This window comes from Ambystoma mexicanum, chromosome 10 (genome assembly GCF_040938575.1).
Source record: "Ambystoma mexicanum isolate Mex_15411 chromosome 10, UKY_AmexF1_1, whole genome shotgun sequence".
NCBI classification, from domain to species: domain Eukaryota; kingdom Metazoa; phylum Chordata; class Amphibia; order Caudata; family Ambystomatidae; genus Ambystoma; species Ambystoma mexicanum.
In genome coordinates, this window is record NC_090932.1 from 780000377 (window position 1) to 780020522 (window position 20146).

Consider the following 20146-nt stretch of genomic DNA (forward strand, 5'->3'; position numbering starts at 1 on the left):
TTCTTGGTCTCTTGGTGGTTCTTTAGGAGTTATCGAGGAAAGATCCAGGGATAGACAGTGGAACATACAGAACTCTGAGCCCAGGAATAATGATCCTGCTGTCCAATTGATATACGGATTGTGCTTTTGTAACCAGGGCATACCCAAAACCATGGGGTAATGGGCTGACTTAATGATGTCGAATGTAATCTGCTCTTGATGATGGTTTATGGAAAGTTGGATCTCTTTAGTCTGCTGGCTTATGGGTCCTGAAGAGAGGGGTCTTCCGTCAATTGCTTCTACCGGCTGCATGGTGTTTCGTGCCTCGTACGGAATATGATGACTAACAACCCAGTCTTGATCAATGAAAATTCCCATAGCTCCGCAGTCCACCAAGGCCAGAATGGGATATGTCTTGTCTTTGGAGGGCGACAGGAAGGCCTGTAGTATCACCAAACTGTTTTGTCCAGGCGAGTTCAAGGATGGAATTGATGTGGAGCAAACATCTCTCTCCCAACACCTCGCTCCATCTAGGATCGTGAGTTGGCGTTTCCCGAACACCGTGGAGGGGCTAGAGGGCATTCTCTAACAAGGTGTTTATCCGAGGCACAATACATGCACAGGCCTGTGTGGATCCTTCTCATCCTTTCTTGAGGGGAAATAGGCCCACGGAAGTCTCCTATTTGCATGGGTTCCGGATCTATGTCAGGGGTTGGGGCAGAATTGGTTTTAACAGAGGTCTCAAGGGAATTCTTTTGAAAGGGTGTCTTGGTCTTTCTTCTTTCAGCCTTTCTTTCCTGGATTCGGAAGTCTATTTGCATGGCTAAATCCATAAGAGCCTGGAATGAACTAGGACGAGCTACTCTGGCTAATTCATCCTTAATGTCCTTGTTTAAAACCCTGCGAAATAGAGTGAAACTTGCTTCTGAGGACCAATCCGCTTCCTTGGCCAGTTGTTTAAATGTAGTAACATACGTTAGCATATCCTGAGTACCCTGTCGGAAATCAAGTAACCTTTCCAGAGCGCTAAAAACCTGTTCTGAGCGGTCGAACATAGTCTTGAGTGCCTGAATGAATCCATCATAATCATCCAGGAGGGCATCCCCTGAGTTGACTAAGGGAGTGGCCCAGGTCAACGTGTTCCCTGTGAGGTGCGAGATAATGAAGCCCACCTTTGCCCTAGAAGTTGAAAAATAATAGGGCTTAAAAGTAAAATGCACCAAGCAGGAATCCACGTAAGGATTTTGCCGAGCCATCATATTTGTCTACCACTCCACCCAGTAACACACTGTCCTTGTTAGCGGGGTCGCGAGACAAAACAAGCTGCCTTAACGCAGCCTTCTCAGCCTTTAAGTTCTGTACTTCAGTTGTGAGCTCTTGCATGCCACGCATAAGGTCCTGGACTGCTTTCTCCATAGCAGTATCAGTGTCGGTCGTTTGGCGTCTCAAACTGTCGTAAATCTCCCCCCGTCTCACCTGGGATCGCTTCTTGCTCTGTTCCGCGGGAGGATTCCTCTTGTGGACGGATTGGGTCTTGTAAAGGCTCGCTCGAGTCTCGTCCGGCTGCAGAGCGCGTTCAGAGTTCCAGGAAGGCCGCTGTTCCAGGATGTCCAGGAAAAAGGTAGCGGTCGCTAGGAATGAGGATTCTGGGAGCAGATTAGAGGGAAGGGGTGAGAGGAAGGAAGAAGGAACCAGGAACTAGAAATAGTAGATTCGCCAGACAGCACACACACGTCAAGTCACTACCTAATGATAGCGTTGAGACGCGCGGGGCTGCTGGGGCGTGGCCAATTTATAGAACGTGCCATGTACGACGTGAAGGCTGGTGCGAGGCAAGTCGCTTGGCGCGGCCATGTTGGGAGCGACAAAGAATACAAGCCTCGTCGCGATAAGGACCAGGAAGTGCAGAAGGGGCAAGTTCTATGGGTCATGACATTGTGTTCTGTTAAGCAGTATTAGTGAAGCACAGTATTAACCATGTTCTTGGCTTCTTGGTGCTGATTACCGTCACAGAGGTGATGCGCTATTTAGCCTGGGGTTGGTTTCCTTCAGGGGAAGGTTTGCTGGAAGTGTTTTTGGGGGTGGCCAGCCTTCAAGGACTTCCGCCACACCTGGTTGTCAGTGAGGGTGTTGAAACAATATGGAGGTTAATTCTCTTCTTCCCGCCCCTAGGGCCCCAATAGCCAGGTTCTATAGGCAGCAATGCATGATGAGGGATGGTTGATTTGTGGCTTCCGAGGGATTCATAGCCTGGAAAGGATTGCCTTCAAGTCTTTGAGGCCTTCTAGGAGTTTTATGGGGTTGGCTATAGTGTTGTGGGAGGCTGGATCTCTCTTGAGTTGAGATGTCAAGAGATTGATATTGCGACACAACTCGACATTAAAGCATCTTTTTATACACCCGTCATATTCCATCTCCAAAGTCTAAATAAGGAACTACAGCCCAGAGAACAGCCAAGAATATTCCAAGAGGCCCAAATGGGTTCCGATTAAATGTTATTTTGACTGGGGAAATTCTCTCCATACGGTCTAGGAAGACTCCCTCAATTAAGGGGTGCTTGTTATGTAATATCGACAGTCACTCACAACAGGGAACATATAATTGCAGAGTGTACAGCCATCCATACCGAGTGAGCTGTAGGTCTTTAGGTAGATTTGTAGATACCCCGTGTTGGCCTACCACCAACGATTTCTGGATCCGGGTTGCAAGTGGACATGTGGTGTACCTATCCATTGCAATGTTGACATTTCTGGGCAGCATTGGGATAGTACCAGCAAAGGAAGGATGTTCTAACCATGCGTCACCTTGATATGTGTGGATTTGCACTGGTTATGAATCTGTAAGAGTGTAGGAATTTGAGTTTGTAAATGGAAATTAGCATACTAAATAATTATTAGGTGTGTGAGTAATATATATGCGAATATGTGGTTTATATGCATTTTAACATGTTTTAACGTTATGTTAAATAGTGAAGTGATTAATATTGCTGAAATGCAGATATCATTATGTTAAGTATTTTTAATGTAATCTTGATTTTCGATACAATTCAAAATATGTTAGATCGAATTATGCATGTAAGGAAATTTCATAATAAAATGTTTTTAAAAATAGTGCAAATACATTGGGAAGTGGATGAAAGTGCTCTCCCTGAATGCTCATGCTGTTTCCCATGAAACCTGGACACAGAGCTCCCAAGTTGCCTGTGGCCATGCATTAGGTGGCCACCCAGTACTGTTTTTCCCTTTGGAGTCTGGGACACACAATTTTTTTCTTTCCCATTTGGAATTTAGAAAAACTTCAAGTTCCACAATTCCAAGCACAAACAGGGCTGGCTGGCCTCCTCTTGCATGGCCAATGGAAGTTTGAGATCTCTGCTGAAAGCATTGTGAAGGCCACAACAGGGAAGGGCCACGACTGGGTTTTTTTACATCCATGCGGGGGCGGGGAGGGGCGTTTAGGGGGGCCATAGGATCGGAATGCATGCCTGATTTATTTGAATCAGGCCTTCATGGAACAGCAGTGCTCAGTTCCTGCATTCACAATGGGAAGTATTACTGAAGAGCTCCTGCCTGGGTTACCTCTGTAGTCTACCACACTCATCTGTTCACACCACGGCTTCTCTGTCTCCGTCTCGTGTTCCTCTACATATCCTAATCTCGCTAAAGCTCCCTTGCAAGGTACGCTTTTCATAATAGGGAAGGGCTTGATAATCCACAGAAGAAGTCATTTTAGAGTGACTATCCAATGTGCGAAAAATCTCTAGTGAAATCCAGTGAATGTGCACTCTTCTCATACATGTGCAATGTGGATACCTTGAAAATCTCCGACATGATTTGCTTTTTGGTGTGTGTGAGATCCAAACTCTGTTAAATATCTTCGAACAAGTGAAGGAATATTTTTCATATGAAAATATCAATAATGCGTTTTCTCTTTCTACAATTAAAAAAACGAAAATATACACTTAACGCGATTACCCTGCAGCGAATTTTACAAGGAGCAATATATTAAAACATAATATGGAAGATAGAAATGCATGCATGTATCAACAGTCTATGTAGCGCGCCCGTATTTCATCTTTGCAAAACGTTTTCACTGCCCAACAGCCTGTGATTGCCAATGACGACGTCGCCAGGATATGAACACAGCCGCAGAATTTCATAGCACTATGGACCAACATGTTCCCATGCATCCTCTGCCAGAAGAAATACAAAAGGTAGTGTGCTAATTTTGTAGTAGTATTTTTTAAACATATCTTTTATATGTTGCATATGTGTATGTATGTAGAATGTACCGTGTTTTCCAAGTAAAATGGTTTCTGGTTGGGTGGGGGGAAACCATGAGTTGATGTCTTAATCACGCTGTCGAAAGTACTTTCAAACATTCTGCGATTCTCAAATGTCTTCCTCAGGTAAATGAAGTGGGCAGTTTTGCTTCAAGGGATATTTATAATCCAATACATCTCAGCAGTAGCAGACTGGTGCGCTGTTTCTTTTTTAATATTTTGTCACTTATTCTTGACAGAGTACTGTGATAACAATAGAGGGGCCTAGTAGCCTCTGGTCAAAAAACAGAAATGAGGGAATTTTTTGAATTCCTTTGTTTTCCTTGTGTTCCTCTGCATGTTAATGCACTTGGAGAGGGCCTCAGAGCCCCCTCTTTCTTTCCATTGTTGCTTATAAGCATGAAGCATGAGGGCAGACTGCAGGTGTCTCTCCCTGCACTCTGTGGGAGCGTTTACAGTAGTTATCCTGCAGTGATAGGCACCATAGCACATAGATGGCACTGCTGCTGTCCACAGAATTCCAACGCAAGGAACCTCAGACCTGCATTTTCTTCCTAAAATGATTGTGTGCTGTCACAGAGAGACAATTGATCTCTTTAGAAAAGAGTTCAAAACCTTTGTATTCCTCCCTGCATCTCTGAAACGTGAGCAGAACACTCTCTGGTTCCGGAAGCACCTAAAGACCTTCCTCTTTGCTTCTTTCTTTCTGTCCCCTTCTGATCTCCTCTTTGATACTGCACTGGTCACCTGGCCACCCTCTAAACTCCCGCCCAGGTCCCTGCCTGTCCAGCTGCAAACCTTCACTGCCTCTTGGCACCCCCTGCACGTGTGGTCTGTAACTGTAACCCTAAAGTCCCGTCTCCTGCACTTACTAGACACTTGTTGTCTGCACTTCCCACCCGTTGGCTGCACTACTTGTTGTTTCCTGTTCCTTTGTCCTGCACTTGTCCAACCTCAACCCCCAGCACTTCTCCCCTCCCTGTTCCCCTGCACTTGTGCGATCTGAATGTCACTTAGTCTAGTAAGATTGTTGTTTTTGTCCTCCCTCTGTCCCCCCCATTGCCTTGTCGCACCTTGAAACACTTGTGTATAGGCACGTTATAAATGCCATATCATATCAATCTTGATGTGTGTATTTCTAGCTATTAAACACAATCTGATAGGTTATACACAACTCAGTCTAACTTTGAGAAGTAAAACATATTTTTAATCAGCCAATGTTTGAGGCAATAGCCGGAATGCCAATGCATTTCGGACAGGAATTACTTCATCAGGGCAGAGTCTTCAAATTAACAACAATGTGACAATATGGACAGAAAGACCCCAGGCACAGAATCAATGAACAGAAAAACATGTGTAAAACCGAGTACAGATAATCCTTGAAAAATGGGATTATTGTCATGTGTTTGTCAGAACATATAACCATGATAAAAAATAAAATTAAAATCAAGAATACCAATCCCGTGTTGGATCATGTATCCCAATATTAAAAAACCACACATCATGGTACATGATGGAATTCGTAAAAGAAAACCCAAGGCAAGTAGGTGACACAGAGACCAATTATGGTGTATACATTGCGATTGGTGATCACATATAAGGGAGAGTACATTGTAGAATAAAGTCAAACCAGAAAACAAAATGTCCATGTCCATAGACAAATCGTGATAGGTTTCTTTGGGACCCACTAGCCATAGCCTTTGGCCATGGCCACTGTCATGTCTCCGAACGGGTTCTGTAGACAGGCATGGTAACACTGATCCTGCAGATCTCTGTTTTCCGATTCACTTATCGATTGTTGTGCTTTGCACCCTGAAGCAGTGGCGTCGCTAGACCAAGACCAGCAGTGACCATGCTCTCCCTTTACATTTGTCTGTGCCCCCTACTTTTTTCTTTGTCCCCCTCTGTGCCCCTCCCAAATTTGATTCCTGGCGACGCCACTGCCCTGAAGTACCCTGCACTGAGAATGGGTGTGTGCCGCTGACTGACCTACCCGGAACAGATGTTGGTGGATGCCAGATTTGGTGTGTTGCTGCATACTTCGACCTTCTGTGCTCTCTCCCTACCTGCCGCCTAACCCTGATGTGGTGCAGTTTGCTGCGGTGCAAAAATCTTGGAAACCGTGCATCCTTGGGCCTGGACCTCGAGTTTTGTTCCTTGTGTCGGGATCGGTCGGTCCTTCTACAACCACATTGATGTTATCGCCGATTTCAGGCAACTGTCTCATGTGTGAAGGTACTGAAATCCGGGGAAAGGGGTGCAGTGTCCAAATGTCATGTAGCCAGTAATGTCTGGATGGTCCTGACAGGTAACTGCAAAATGTGGTGCAGATTGGTGAAACTGTGTGGAATTGTATAAGGAACAACACTTTGCTACAATCCCAGCACAAACAAATTTGGACTTATATATATATATATATATAAAATGCTGGACCTCCAGATTCACATGTTGAGTCTGGTGGACAAGGGTAAAGTAGGGATTTTAATGTTGTTAGACTTAAGCGCTGCTTTTGATTTGGTTGACCATCCGCTATTAATCCAAGCACTGAGAGACAATGTTGGCTGCTCCGATCTGGCAATGAATTGTCTGGTATCATTTCTATCTGACCGTCAGGCCAGAGTACACTGGGGAAGAAGTTTTTCTGCTAGTTTGTCGCCCATGCTCTTCAACATCTACATGCGTACTCTGTGTAGCATTCTGGTGGAAACCGGAGTGTTTCTCACAAACTACGCAGATGATACGCAGCTTATTTATGAGCTTGAGGGTAGTTACAGTGTAGACAGTATCAAGATCAACAAAGTCTACAGGGCGATTAATGATTGGATGCAATCCAACTGGATGTGTCTTAATGACACCAAAACCGAACTGATGATGTTCGCTCCCAGTCGACAGCTAGCTAAACTAGGGGCAGACTTCAAGTCCTTTCAGATTAAGGAAGCTAGAATCACGGTATCCGCACAGGTCAAAACCCTCAGTATGATGGTGACTAACTATTTGCAAAAAAATACAGCATACTACTTACGGCTCATGAAGGCCATCAGACCTTTTCTGAAGGAAGGTAATATGGCTACTATTGCTAGAGCCATTGTACTGTGTAGGCTAGATTACAGAAATGCCCTGTTGATTGGGACGTCTGTCAAGGACTTGGCTAGATGCCAAGTGATTCTGAATGATGCAGTTAGGCTGGTCAAAAGTCTCAAGAGAAGAGACCACGTAACCAAGGACAGAATATCCCTCCACTGGCTTAGAGTGGAGGAGAGAATAAAGTTTAAATCTCTGGCATTGGTGCATAGATGTATTTATGGCAAAGCCCCTAGCTATTTAAAGAATAGCCTGGTTTTACATGCACCACACAGACAGCTTCGGTCCAAAGGAAAGAGCCTTTTCACCGTTCCCAAGTACAAACTCAAGTCGGGTTGGGAAGATCTTTTGTGGTGTTGGCAGCTCAGCTGTGGAACAACTTGCCAGATCCTCTGAGAATGGAAAGTAGCCACACCGTGTTAAAAAAACAGCTTAAGACTCATCTATTTAAATAAGAAAGGAGTTCGTAGTCATCCTATGTAGTTCTTAACTCTGATCCTCGAGGCCGTTTTAGGCAGTAAGTGTTTGTCTTGTCCAAGCGCCCTGATGCCCGCGGGCTACCGGCGCTATATAAGATAAAATACATACATACATAGATAATGTCATATATGATGTAATTATTGATCTCATCAGTGATGCCTTGTATGATGTCATTGGTAACACCATCAGTGATGCATGTGTGCTGGATTTTAGGGGTTTGTTTAGTTAAGCGAGAGTTAAGGTGATCAGAATTAACTAATGTTTTTTCACTGACTTTGAAGGGTTTTGTTATACTATATTTTCTTTGGGCCATGGGCGAACATTTTCATAGTCTATTGAGGTCTCCCTAGCTATGGGCTTCAGCTTTGACTTCTGTACATGTTGCACAATAGCTTTCTTTTGGGGACACTAGCTATGGCCACTGGCCATGTCACATATGATTTTAGTCTGCGCTCGCTTCTCAGTGTTTAACTACTTATAGTAGACGCTTTGTCTGCTTACTAGCTTATTAGTTTTATTAACTTTGTGTGCTCCCTTTCCCAAATTTCCACTGTCATCTTATGAAATTGTGTGTATGCATTATTAATTTACTGATTTTAGTTTTCTTTTACTGCTTGATCTGCAGTCTGTCTTCCTTGTCCACGATTCACGTGATCTCTCGACTGGCTCTTCTGTGCCGGCAGTCGAGGCAGCGCAGCGGACGGATGCAGCGGGAACGCCTGAAGTGCACATGAGGAGCGTAAAATGCAAGCACGCCTCCATGACTCAGTTACATCGTCAGACTCACGGGGCTGGCTAACTGGGCTTGCCCTTTTTACTACCTGTTGGCCTAATGGCTTTGAGGTTGATCAGCAGACCTTACCCATTATGCCCTCTTCTATTTCTACCCCCATTTCTACCCAGCTGCACTGCTTGCTATGCAATGCTTGCTCACTGGTGGCACATACTGCCAACTGTTACAGGTCCTGTTTCCTGACTGCCTGTTTATTACAGAGTCCTGGCTATCTGACTCTTCAGGTGCTGCTGTAGTTGCCATGTTGCCTGACGGTTATGATATACTCCGGTCAGACTGGGTGTCTAATCACCCTGGAGGTGGCATTGCATTTATTTTCAATTCTCGATATGCTGTGGCTGTCATCCGTCAGTCATTTGATCGTATGATGGAAGCTCTTTTGGTGCCTTTCTGCCACCAAGACTGCTCACATTTTGATTGTCTACCGCTTTCCACTTGCTGACTCTGCTTTTATTGAGTCATTTGTTAGCTTGGTGGCAATTATGCAGCTTCAGTACACTAATCTGATGGTGGTAGGGGATTTCAATTACAGATTGTAAAGAACTCATGGTGACAACCGTAAAGACAGACACAAGTGAACACAGTTCAAGGGTGTTTATTAAACTTTAAGTGCAGGATGGAAAAACATCTAACCTAAATCTAAGATGGGAGCAAGTGTTACAATCCAATGAAAAATAAGGGAGTCCTTGTGGTGTCTTGTCAAAGTAAAAAGCCTATTCTTTACAACTAATTACAGAAAGAGTGTGGGATAGGGTATTCAAATAAAGGAAGCAGTGTTCAAATAAAGGAAGCAGTGTTCAAATAAGTCAGGGTGCGATTGCCTTGTGGTCTCCCTTCCCCACGGGGCAAGGTGAGACTTTGGAGCACAGCACATGCCTGAGTCTTCCCAGCATGAGCTAACCGTTCGGTATCAGCTATCAGGTCTTCGATGGTTAAGTCTCTTTTAGATAAGTCTCTCGCCTTCGAGACCTGATGCTCTCAACAAACAAACACAAAAGTTCTGTTCTACGAACACTTTGGGTGACAGCTTCACTCCTGGATCTCCCTCGGCCAGGTTCAGATCCAAAATGACAAGGGGGGCACTTCCCTTCCCCTTGTCTTGCATTATTGCTTGCTTTCATAAATCTTAATGTCTTATTAAACAGGTTTTCGGGCTCTAGCCTTCGTTGTCAGTTTCCCTCTGCCGGGTTCACTCTTGCTGACTTTTCCCAAATACAGTTCATGTACTAACTTTCACCATGCGGGATTCACTTTCCTTAGCTTTCACAATCATCTGCCAGTCAAAGACTTTCAACGGTACAGAGGATTTAGCAAGACCCCTGTTTGACCTCTTTGACCTTTCTTCGCCTCTTCCCAAGACCTTCTGGTTACGGTAGTCTTTACCGTTGGATAATCGCCCAGAGGTTTCTGAGTGAGCACCCACGTGGTGCCGGCCGACTTTGTCACTGGATTTCCTCCTCCTTCGTTACTAGTATCGCTTGCTTTTCAAAGTTCAATTTAGCCTTTGGCTACTTTTCGTTCAACCCAGTTCGGTTTCTTATTGACGCTCCCCTCGACTCACCGGCTGTGATGAACCGTTTGTCTTTCTTCCTCTTTGGAGTCAAGGTTGGTACCTCAGAGAAAAGCGTCTCTCCCCGGCTTGGTTATCAGCAGAGGAGGGTCTCGTGTACCACAGACATCTGCTGCAACACACGTTGGCTATTGTTTGCAGACTTATCATTCCCTCTGCGGAGGTTGCACAGGCCTTGGTCGGAAATGGCAAGGTCAACTCTCTCCTGATTACCCTCTCGGTCTGTGCCGTCTTTCTCCTCCTCTTGAACTGCCGTGCTGAGTTAGCTCTTATGTCGTGCGGTCTGCCTTGCTCGTATTGTGCTCTTGTGCCCCACCTTTTATCCCTGTGGGGAAGGGAAAGGGCTGTCCGGTGTGCGTGATTCTGGTCTATTCCCTGACTTTGCCTGACCCTGGTATTGGGACACGTCAGGTAAACTGCCTTGGTGTTAGTCCGTTGTCTTTCGTGTTGTGCGAAGTGTTCGTGTGGAAAAAGGGGGCAGTGTTTTGGAATATCCTACATGGTAGGATGGGGAAAAGGTGTTGAAAGAAGAAGGGCGGATGCCACATCTCGCCTTTTGGTGTCCCACTCCCCAAGGAACCCCCCATTCATGTGATCCTCCCTCACTGGTCCACCCACAGGAACTGGATCCAGTAGCGATGGCCGTGTCCTGGCCACCTGGATGACAGATCCCCGGGGACTAGTTAGGGGGAGACACCTTCAGGATTTTCACAAGATGTAATGATCCATCTGAGACCGTAGCCTTGAATTTTATCTTGGCTATGGCTGACCTATCCCTTCAGCAACCTGTCTCTGAACCCACCCACACTTTAGATAACTGCCTTGATTTCATCTTTGCTGGGACTAGCAACATTGTAGTGTCCAGCAGATACAGGGTTACTTGGTCGGAGCATTTTATTGTTCCGTATACCTACAATTTTTCTGGCTGTAGTACTGTCTCATGTAATCAAAAAGTGTTGAAGTGCAGCTGGCGGTCAGTTGACCGCTCATTAATTGTCTCGCATATTAATGAGCTGTGTAGATCCACTCTGTCTGGATCTCTCGTCTCTATCACAGATATTCTTGGCCACTGCGGATGTGTTGGCTCCTTTTAAAAAGCATCAAAATCTCTGCTAGGCCCTCAGAGCCTTGGTTTAATGATGATCCTAAACAACTATGCCTTCTCCGTAGCAAGCTAAACTCAAGTGGCGCTCCTCTTATGCCCTTTCTGACAGGGCTACGTTCCGTGCTGCTACTGTCAAATGCCATCGGGCATTTAGTGAAGCCAAATGTAATGTTTTCACTTGTTGCATTAAGGACTCTATCAACCATCCTAAAGAACTGTTTAAGGTTGTACATTCCCTGTCTACGAAGGTGTCCCCTTCTCACTCTAATCTTCCTTCCCAAAATCTCGAATTCCTTGGCAGCTTTTTTTATCCACAAACTTGTAGAGATATTCGTGATCACATCACACAAGCCAGAGGCGGGACTAGTGAATCTGTGGTTCATCTGTCCACCTCGGTGCCACTGTTGACTCCCCTGCCCTCCGCTAACTTGGGGTCGCTAAGGGACTCCTTTCCTGCCTTTTCTACATCTGAGATTCTGTTGGCTACAGAAAGAAGGAAATCTGCCTCTCTTATTGATGCTATTGTCCTGGGAGGATAGCTCAGGGGCAACGCGTTTAGCTTGGAAGCAAGACGACATGGAGCAACACCTGTTTGATCCCGGGTCCACGCTTGGAAACCTCTGGGTATTAAGCACGTTATAAATAATCAATCATAATCATAATCCTCTGCACATTGTAAAGGAAATTCTCCCATCTATTGTGACTAGTGTGGCCTTTGCCATTAATCGTTCCTGTGTTGTGGGTGAGATTCCTTCTGATCTGAACCATGCTTTGGTAATTTTGCTACTTAAGAAGCCCTCCCTGGATCCTCTGACCCCAGCTAACCTCAGTCCCATATCACTTCTCCATTTTTTTATGAGGTTGATGGAGTCATTGGTTGCCCCCTTGTTGGGGAGGTTCTGTGAAGACTCAGTCTTTTTGATGCCTTCCAGTAAGGGTTTCGGCCAGGTCGGGGCACTGAGACACTATTGGTATCTGTGCTGGATGATCTGACTGTTACTTCTGATCAGGGTGGAGTGGCAACCTTGATCCTTTTAGACCTGTCGGTGGCGTTTGACACTGTTGACCACTCCATCTTGCTTAGTCGACTCTCTTCAGCTGGGATTTCTGGTGCGGTCTATCTTAGTTTAATTACTTTCTTTCAAACCGCTCTCAGTCCGTCTCTCTTCCTCCTTTTTATTCATCTGTGGTGTCTTTGACCTCGGGTGTTACTCAACAGCTTGTTGCTCTTACCCGCTCCCACGGCTTAAGGTGTTGTTTGTACGCGGATGATACTCTGATCATAGCTCGCCTCAATCTGCTCTATCCTTCCCATGCTACTCAGCTTAAGGACTGTCTGGAGGACGTGGGGAGAAGGATGAGCAGCAACTGGCTCAAATTAAATGGAGTTAAATCTGAGGTCATGATGGTTAGTTCTGCCTCTCCAGCTTCTTTTTGGTCTTCTTCTATTGGACCTCTACCTGTCCCTGTTGCAGCTGTCAAAAACCTGGGTGTCAAATTCTCTGAGAGCCTGTCTATGGCTACTCTGATCCGCTCAGTCTGTCAATCTGGCCACTTTCAGATGAAGATTCATAGAAGAGTTTTACAGTTCATCTCCCAGTACCTTCGTGCCTCGGTTGTTGCAGCCTTGGTCCTTAGTCGGATCGATTACTGCAACTCTCTGTATCTGGCACAACCTACCTTATTGCTTCAACGCCTGCAGATTTTGCAGAATGATGCGTCACGGTTGACGACCAATGCCCTATTTAGGCATCACATCTCTACGGGTTCACTGTGCCCTTCATTGGCTCCCAGTGGCTAAACGGGTGCACTTCAAAGCTATGTGATCGTTCATCAAGCTTTTCATGAGGTGGGACCGGAATATTTGCAGCATAGGTTCCGCCCGTATGTTCCCTGCCGTTCCCTCTGCTCTAGAGACGGATTTCTTATCTCTGTGCCCAGATTTCAGCATGTTAGAATTGGAGGGAGATCCTTTTCAGTGGCAGCTGCCAAGCTGTGGAATGTCTTGCCTATTGCTCTGCGGTCTACTGTGGTTCATCTGCAGTTTTGACGTTCACTGAAAACTCTGCTTTTTTGAGAGTTGGTGTTGTGCTAATGTAGCTTCGCTGGGTATCTTGTAGTGCTAAATTGCCTTCTGACGTTGGTTGCGCTGTACCCTTGTGGTACGAAATGGATTACATAACATATATAACACAGAGATTGGCTTAACATAACAATTAAATAAATCAAAGAGGGGTAGGATTGCTTAACAGTGGTTAGGTAAGGGTTGTGCCCAAGCAATATTTTGAAAAACGAAAGGAAAGAGGGCTACATACCCTTACAGTTGATCGTTCAGCTGAGCATCTATAATGCTCCTGAATGATTCAAACTGTCTCCGAGGGCGAAAGGGGCAGAGAAAGCTGTCCTAAGTAGTCCTCTAGATTCCTGCTAAAACCCTACTCAGTACCTAGCCTCTAATCTATATAACCATCTAGATTTTAAGAGACAAGACAGGACTTAAGCAGCTTTGTCTGCCCATTTCTCCCTCAGAGACAGTTCGAATCCTTCAGGAGCATTATAGATGCTCAGCTGAGCTATCAACTGTTAGGGTATGTACCCCCCTTGACATAACAATTCACATGCACTTTGTTGTGCGTTACTCTTTCTTATTAGACAATGAATGTCTAATTATTCCAGGCAGTCTTTCATGGAAAGAGTTCAGTATTGGCTTTGGGCGCATTTATCACCCGCACACCTTTTTTTTTTTTTTTTTTCTTTTCTTTCCAAACCATGCTTTCAGAGTTTCTTTTTATATATAAACAATGGTTCCATGTCATTTCACCGTGAGATGAAAGGACGCTGGGTTTTTCTCTGTTATTTCAACGTGAAAACTCATTGAATTTTGTAGGAGAGTTAGAAAATATATAAATGGGGTGTGGGTGTTCGGGAATAGTTACATAATTAAAGGGGATGAGTTAGGGGGACAAAAATAAATAAAAAACGAAGTTTCTTGTTGAAATATCCACAGAGAAAAACCCATTGTTATTTCATCACGCGATGAAATGACATGGAACCATAAACAACATTCTTTAATTAAACTACCGTGCCCATTTCATTATGGACTATAGTGCTCCATAATTCCCAATATAAACAGATAAACATTTCAATTGAAAACACATACATAATCAATATTCAAACAGATACCTGAATAATCACAATAATTTGCAAAAAGGCAATGTGCAAAGCATAGTGTATATTACAGTGTACAAAACACGCAATCTGTGTTGGGCCTCCAATCACTCAGTCAATGCCTGACCCTAAATGTGCAAGATATCGCAATCAAATGGTCATATCTTGTGCAAAGTTCAAAACACAGCGCAATGTAACGAGAGTTCATTCAAAAGGAAATAAATTCTTCTAAACTTGATAGTTGACTCCCACCCTACAGGGATCGAAGTTAGGATTCGATCAGCAGGAGTTAAAAGCTGCTCCTGGGTATCCAGTATTAACCAGTGAGCATGAGCTACCAATGGGGAACAAGGAGCTAGTACACAGTGTTCCGCAAATGTAACTTGTGCTTAAGGTACAAACTTAACATTGTGTCCAATATTTATGGCCCCTTATACTTTACATGTCATAAAGATGTGTCCTAATGAGCATTTATAGGTAATTCCAAATGCACAAAGTTAATGTCACATAGGTATGTTTGTTAAGCATGAGTTGGCTTGGGCAGCCAAAGGTAGCTCCTGGCTATTGTTGGTGTCAAGCCAGCTAGGCTCTTCTAGGCTACAGCAGGAGCTAAATAGCTCCCCTCAATTTCGAACCCTGCCCTATAATATATGAAACCGTTATGCGCTTTTGTTTTTATCAGTTTCAAGCGTTTACTTTTCGAACTTTTGTTTAAAAACTTGAAACTTTCAAAGTGTATTTCGAATTGTGCGCCATATAAAGTTCAATTAGCTGTTTGCTTCTGACCTTTGCTCCCGGTTGGGCGAAGATTACCCAATCGGTATCTTACGGTCTCTCCCCTTTCCCCCCTCCCCCCTGCTAGATTCGCTCGTTACTTTTGCAGATGTTTGACTTTTTTTTTTTTTACCATACACTGTGCGTGTTCTTTTTTGTTTGTTTCTCAACACAAGTTTTAGCATTGACCCCTCCCGGCAAGAACAGTGCTTGCTACCTGTCTGGTTTGATGAGTTCACTAATTTTCGCATTTCTAAATACTTTTCTCCTGGGAAAATATGTAATGTAACAAAAAAAAAGACAAATCTAACATTTTCTGACCATAACTCTTGCTAATCAGGAATACAGACAGGTCGCTATCAGTACTCGTTTCAACTCAGTGGACGGGACACTTAGTACTCGGACACGAAGTTCAGCATGAGGGTCCATAACTATTTATTTCGATCAGGGAAGTGGTGGGACATGCACGCAGTGTGCTAACGCTCCACCCACCCCACCCCCTATGCCCCCCACGTTACAGATCATGCTGTCCTTTTCTCTCAATAAAGACTGTGCAGCACTGTTCTGAACCGCATGATATCAGTTCTGTGCGGCGTTTATATCCAACCTCTGGGCACATATTGTGACTGCCAAGTGAAACAGAATTGGGTTTCTAACAGACTCAGGGTTGCAGGTAAGGTCACGCTTTTTTGTACAGGGGGAAATCTGGAAATGAAATGTTTCCCATTAAAATTCAGGAGACGTGTATCCAGCGGTGTTTTACCAAAGAGCATTTAAACTACCTTTTTAATACTTTTTTTTTTTTGTTAAATGTTAAAATGTCTTGAAGGTAAGACGTTTTTACATCGCCAGGCTTTTTTTTTAGTGGAGCTTTTTGCCGAAAATGTTGGGCCGAAAAACTTAAGAAAAATATGGGGGTTGGGTTGGTAAGGGGATATAAGTGGTAGAAGTGTGTGGGGAATAGGGACTATATAAAACCAAAAATTCAATGTTTTTTTATGGCTGAAAACTTTTGTCAAAAAACTCTGCAACGAAACACCCAGGCGACCTAATAACCTCGAACCGCCTTGAAGGCATTGAATAGCTGAACCCCTGAAACAAACCACTTTGTGTGGGTTTATTCAAATGACTGTTCTGCAAATCTTAAGCGTTTCCATGGGTGTTCTTCTAGAAGGTTTGATGTGTGTGTGAAATAGCGTGAGCACATCATTAGGACCATGGTTCGGTACTACGGAGGGCTTCTCCTTCCTTAAGGATGAAATGGGCAGCACAGGGGGCACAGGCAATTGTCCCAGTTGCATTTTCTTTTGTTGTGTGGGCACTAGTTATTTGGCTCTATGAATCTCTCGTAGGCACGTTCAAGGGCCTATCACTCACGCAGGAACAATTTCAACCGCCCCTTTATAGAGTTGAGAGAACCACAATCAGTCTGTGAATGCAACTAATGTGGCAGCGTGCCTGCCATTAACACAGCATATATAAAAGACAATATCATGGCCACCACTCTACACACACACATTTATTGTATGCCTTGCCCAGTGGCGTAACACAACATCTGGGGCCCCCCGTGCGAGCCATGCTGAGGGCCCCCCCCCAATTCGGCAAAAAAATCATGGGTTGCGCCACGCTCTGGGCCTGCCTAGATTTACCACCCTTGCGCAAAAGGTACAAACGTGTTGCTGAAGGGGTACGCTGCACACTGCACTAGGAGAAAGATCTAAATATGTGTTTTAATGCAATATACAGCACACTTTCTGAGAAATATTGGTTAAAAAACCACAGTGTTTGCTATTGTTTTGTAGGGTAACACCAATCCCCTACATGTAAGTCACCAACATTGCACATCAACATTAATGCTTTGCTATTAAAAATGCCATGCCACAATGAAAACATGTCCAATTGGCTGTAGAATGTAGACCAGTGTAGACACGTAATTACATTACATTAAAGCATGCCAGGCCACGTTTAGACATACCTAAACTGGTTACACCAAAATGCCAGTCGAAGCAATAAGACTCATGAAGAAGAGAGCACACATTCAAGCCTGCGTCTTTGCGGCCTCTAACAACACAGCCACATTTTTTAAAATCTGCAAAGCATTGGCCAATCCTGTCGCGGGCTCTATCTCTCCTGTTCCCTCAACGGGCCCTCTGTATGTCTTTGGCCTCTTGCTTCTCTGCTAAAACTCAGGACATCCTGTCGACTATCTCCTCTTCCTCTCCCTCTCCCTCTTCCTTTCTCGGCCCCCCTTTGGCCATCCCTCCCTCTCCTCCTCCTTTCTCCTCTTTCTCTCTAACACCTGATGGGGTTTCTAGACAAGTCCCATCTATGGAAGTGTCATCGAAACAGGTGCTCGCCCGCTCCTCCAGAACCATCAAGGACCATATTGACACCCTTGCTCCAGCCTTGGCCGATTTCTGTAATCATTCTTTTGCCACTGGAACTTCCCCTATCCCAAACTCTTGGAAAAGCTGGCCATCTCCCAGCTTACTCTCCACATTGAATATGTTGGTTGTCTCCATGAACATCAGTCTGGCTTAAGAGCTGCCAGAGGCACGGAAACTGCTCTCCTGAACACCTGTGATGATCTGATCTCTAACCTTGATTCCAGCATTCCTTCTGTTCTCATCCTCCTTGAACTTTCCTCTGCTTTGACAAGGTCAACAAGGCCATCCTGATCAACGACTCTGTGAGAACCTGGCCATCACGGATCAGGCCCTGGAGTGGCTGACCTTCCTCTTGGACCACCCCTCCCAGGTCCAACTTGGTCCCTTATACTCCACCTCCTCTCTCTACCTGTGGCATTCCCCAGGGCTCTATCCTGGTTGTTTTTCAACCTCTACTTGGCCCATTTGGCCCACCTGATCTCTACCTTCTCCTCTAACTTTGTGCTGTTCGGATGACACTCGGCTTTCCTTCAGGCTCCCCTCAGCCTACTCTACTCTCTAACTCATTCCTGGTGTCATCTTCAACTCCACTCTCTCTTTCTCTCCTCGTATCTCAAACGTTGCCAAGAAGTCACAATACCAGCTGCACCACCTGAAAGCGACTCTTTCATTTCTCATTTTCCCCCAGAAGCTAACTGTCTCCAGAGCCCTTGTTCTCTCCGCTGGACCACTGCAACAGCCATTTTCTCAATCTGCCTTCCTCTACTCTCCGCAACTAATCCATAACAGGACTGCAAGACTTATCCTTGACCTCAAGCCCAGGGACCGTATCTCTCCAGCCATGGAATCTCTCCACTGGCTCCCGGTGGCTGCAAGGATCAAGTTCAAGACCCTTTGTATTGTCCACAAGGATTTCTGGGGCTGGGATCTGCACTACATACAACGCTCTCTTCCAAAATACCTTTGTTCTCGAGCCCTAAGGGATAGATGCTTCTCCAGGCAGAGAGGGGGGGGGGTAGATCTTTCTCCCCTGCAGGTGACTCCCTCTGGAATGGCCTTCTTGCCCCTCCCAAACCTCAACTGGACCACCTGAAGTTAAGGAAGCAGCTCAAAATGTTCCTCTGCTTTCTCTCTCTCCCTTCCCTGCTGACCTACCTGTACGCTGTACCAACTGGTTGCTTGGCTACCCTCAATCTCACTGAGTCCAGACTCCTTCTTGATCAGTCACCCTTGCACTGCCTCCGGGTCTACCACACAGCTAGGAGCTGTAACTGTAGCCCTACAGTCCCTTGTTCTCCTTGCACTACCCAGAGCTGCGCTGCCCTGGCTGCACTTACTCGGAGCATTACTGCCCTGTTTTCCCCTCCCCTTTCCCTTGCATTTCTCCGCTCCCTTTCCCCTTGCACTTCTCATTCTCGCACTTGCACGATCTGAATGACACAAGGCTATTTAAGTTCATTTGTCTTGTCCTCCCTCTGTTTTCCTTCCCTTGTCTTGTCGTGCCTAAAAACACTTGTATACAGGTGCATTATATATGACTTATCATATCATATAATTTTATCACAGATGCCCAGAAAAATATACAGTGCCACAGTAAGAAACGGCTAGACTGGCAGAACCCAAATGCCATTCTACCCAGGTAATTACACTTAGCAGGACTGCTTTATCAGAAATTCCCAGTTAAAAAGTCATACCAAACTGAGGAATGACTAGACTGGCTGCACCAAAATGCCTCTCTAGCCACTAATACCACATATCATGCCTGCTTAGCATGTACATGGACAACCATTATGATTTATTGCACAATTTCACCCCCCAAACATCCCCTCTCCCTCCCATCCCCTACCCCAACCTCCAAAATCAGCTCATTGGCCCAGAATTACCTCCACATCCCTCTTTCTTGTCTCAGTGCTTAAGTGTGATGCTCCTTGCCCCATATCTAAGTACTGGGACGAGGAAGAGTGTGACTAGGAGTAATGAAGATTACCGGTAGGTAAGTCAGGCGTTACTTTCATGTACCTCTACCTCATCCCAGTACTTGTGTATGAAGCATAGTGCCTCATACACAAGTACTGCCTCATACACAAGTACTGGGATGAGGAAGAATAGGAATAGGAGTAATGAAGATTAACAATAAGTAATCAAGGCATTAAACACAAGTAGTGCTGCAACACCATTGAGCTGACTGAGCTTCAGCACTCCTCCACCCCCCTCCCTGAAATTGTGGGCTATGTAGATTTGATCTGGCAGACCTACAGAGCAGTTGCCGGACAAAAAAGGACACGGATGTTAAACGGCACCTGGGTTTCGCTGTTAACAAGGGCCTGGTCCAGCAATTACTAATGTACAGAATTTCACTGTTAGTACCTGCATTCAAATGACACATTTTCTAAGCAATTGAAATTGTGATGTGGGTTTAGTACTTGCATGCCAGGGGAGTGATTGGAAGGATAGAGAGGGAGCAGGAGACCATTCATTCTCACAGCAGTCCATAAGTGGGTGTTTTAAGACTTAAAGGAGAGAGTTA

The 20146-nt window shown here is 45.0% G+C and overlaps 1 protein-coding gene across 2 annotated transcripts in view; it reads left to right on the forward strand.

The window, feature by feature from the left end:
• The window catches only part of LEKR1 (leucine, glutamate and lysine rich 1), a 1355278-nt gene that overhangs the window by 578964 nt on the left and 756168 nt on the right, over positions 1-20146 (forward strand). For both annotated transcript variants that reach the window (XM_069618435.1, XM_069618434.1), the window contains one exon: positions 4083-4192. In XM_069618435.1, coding sequence (XP_069474536.1) covers positions 4115-4192 — 78 coding nt within the window. In that variant the 5' untranslated portion in view covers positions 4083-4114. The remainder of the gene's footprint in view (positions 1-4082; positions 4193-20146) is intronic.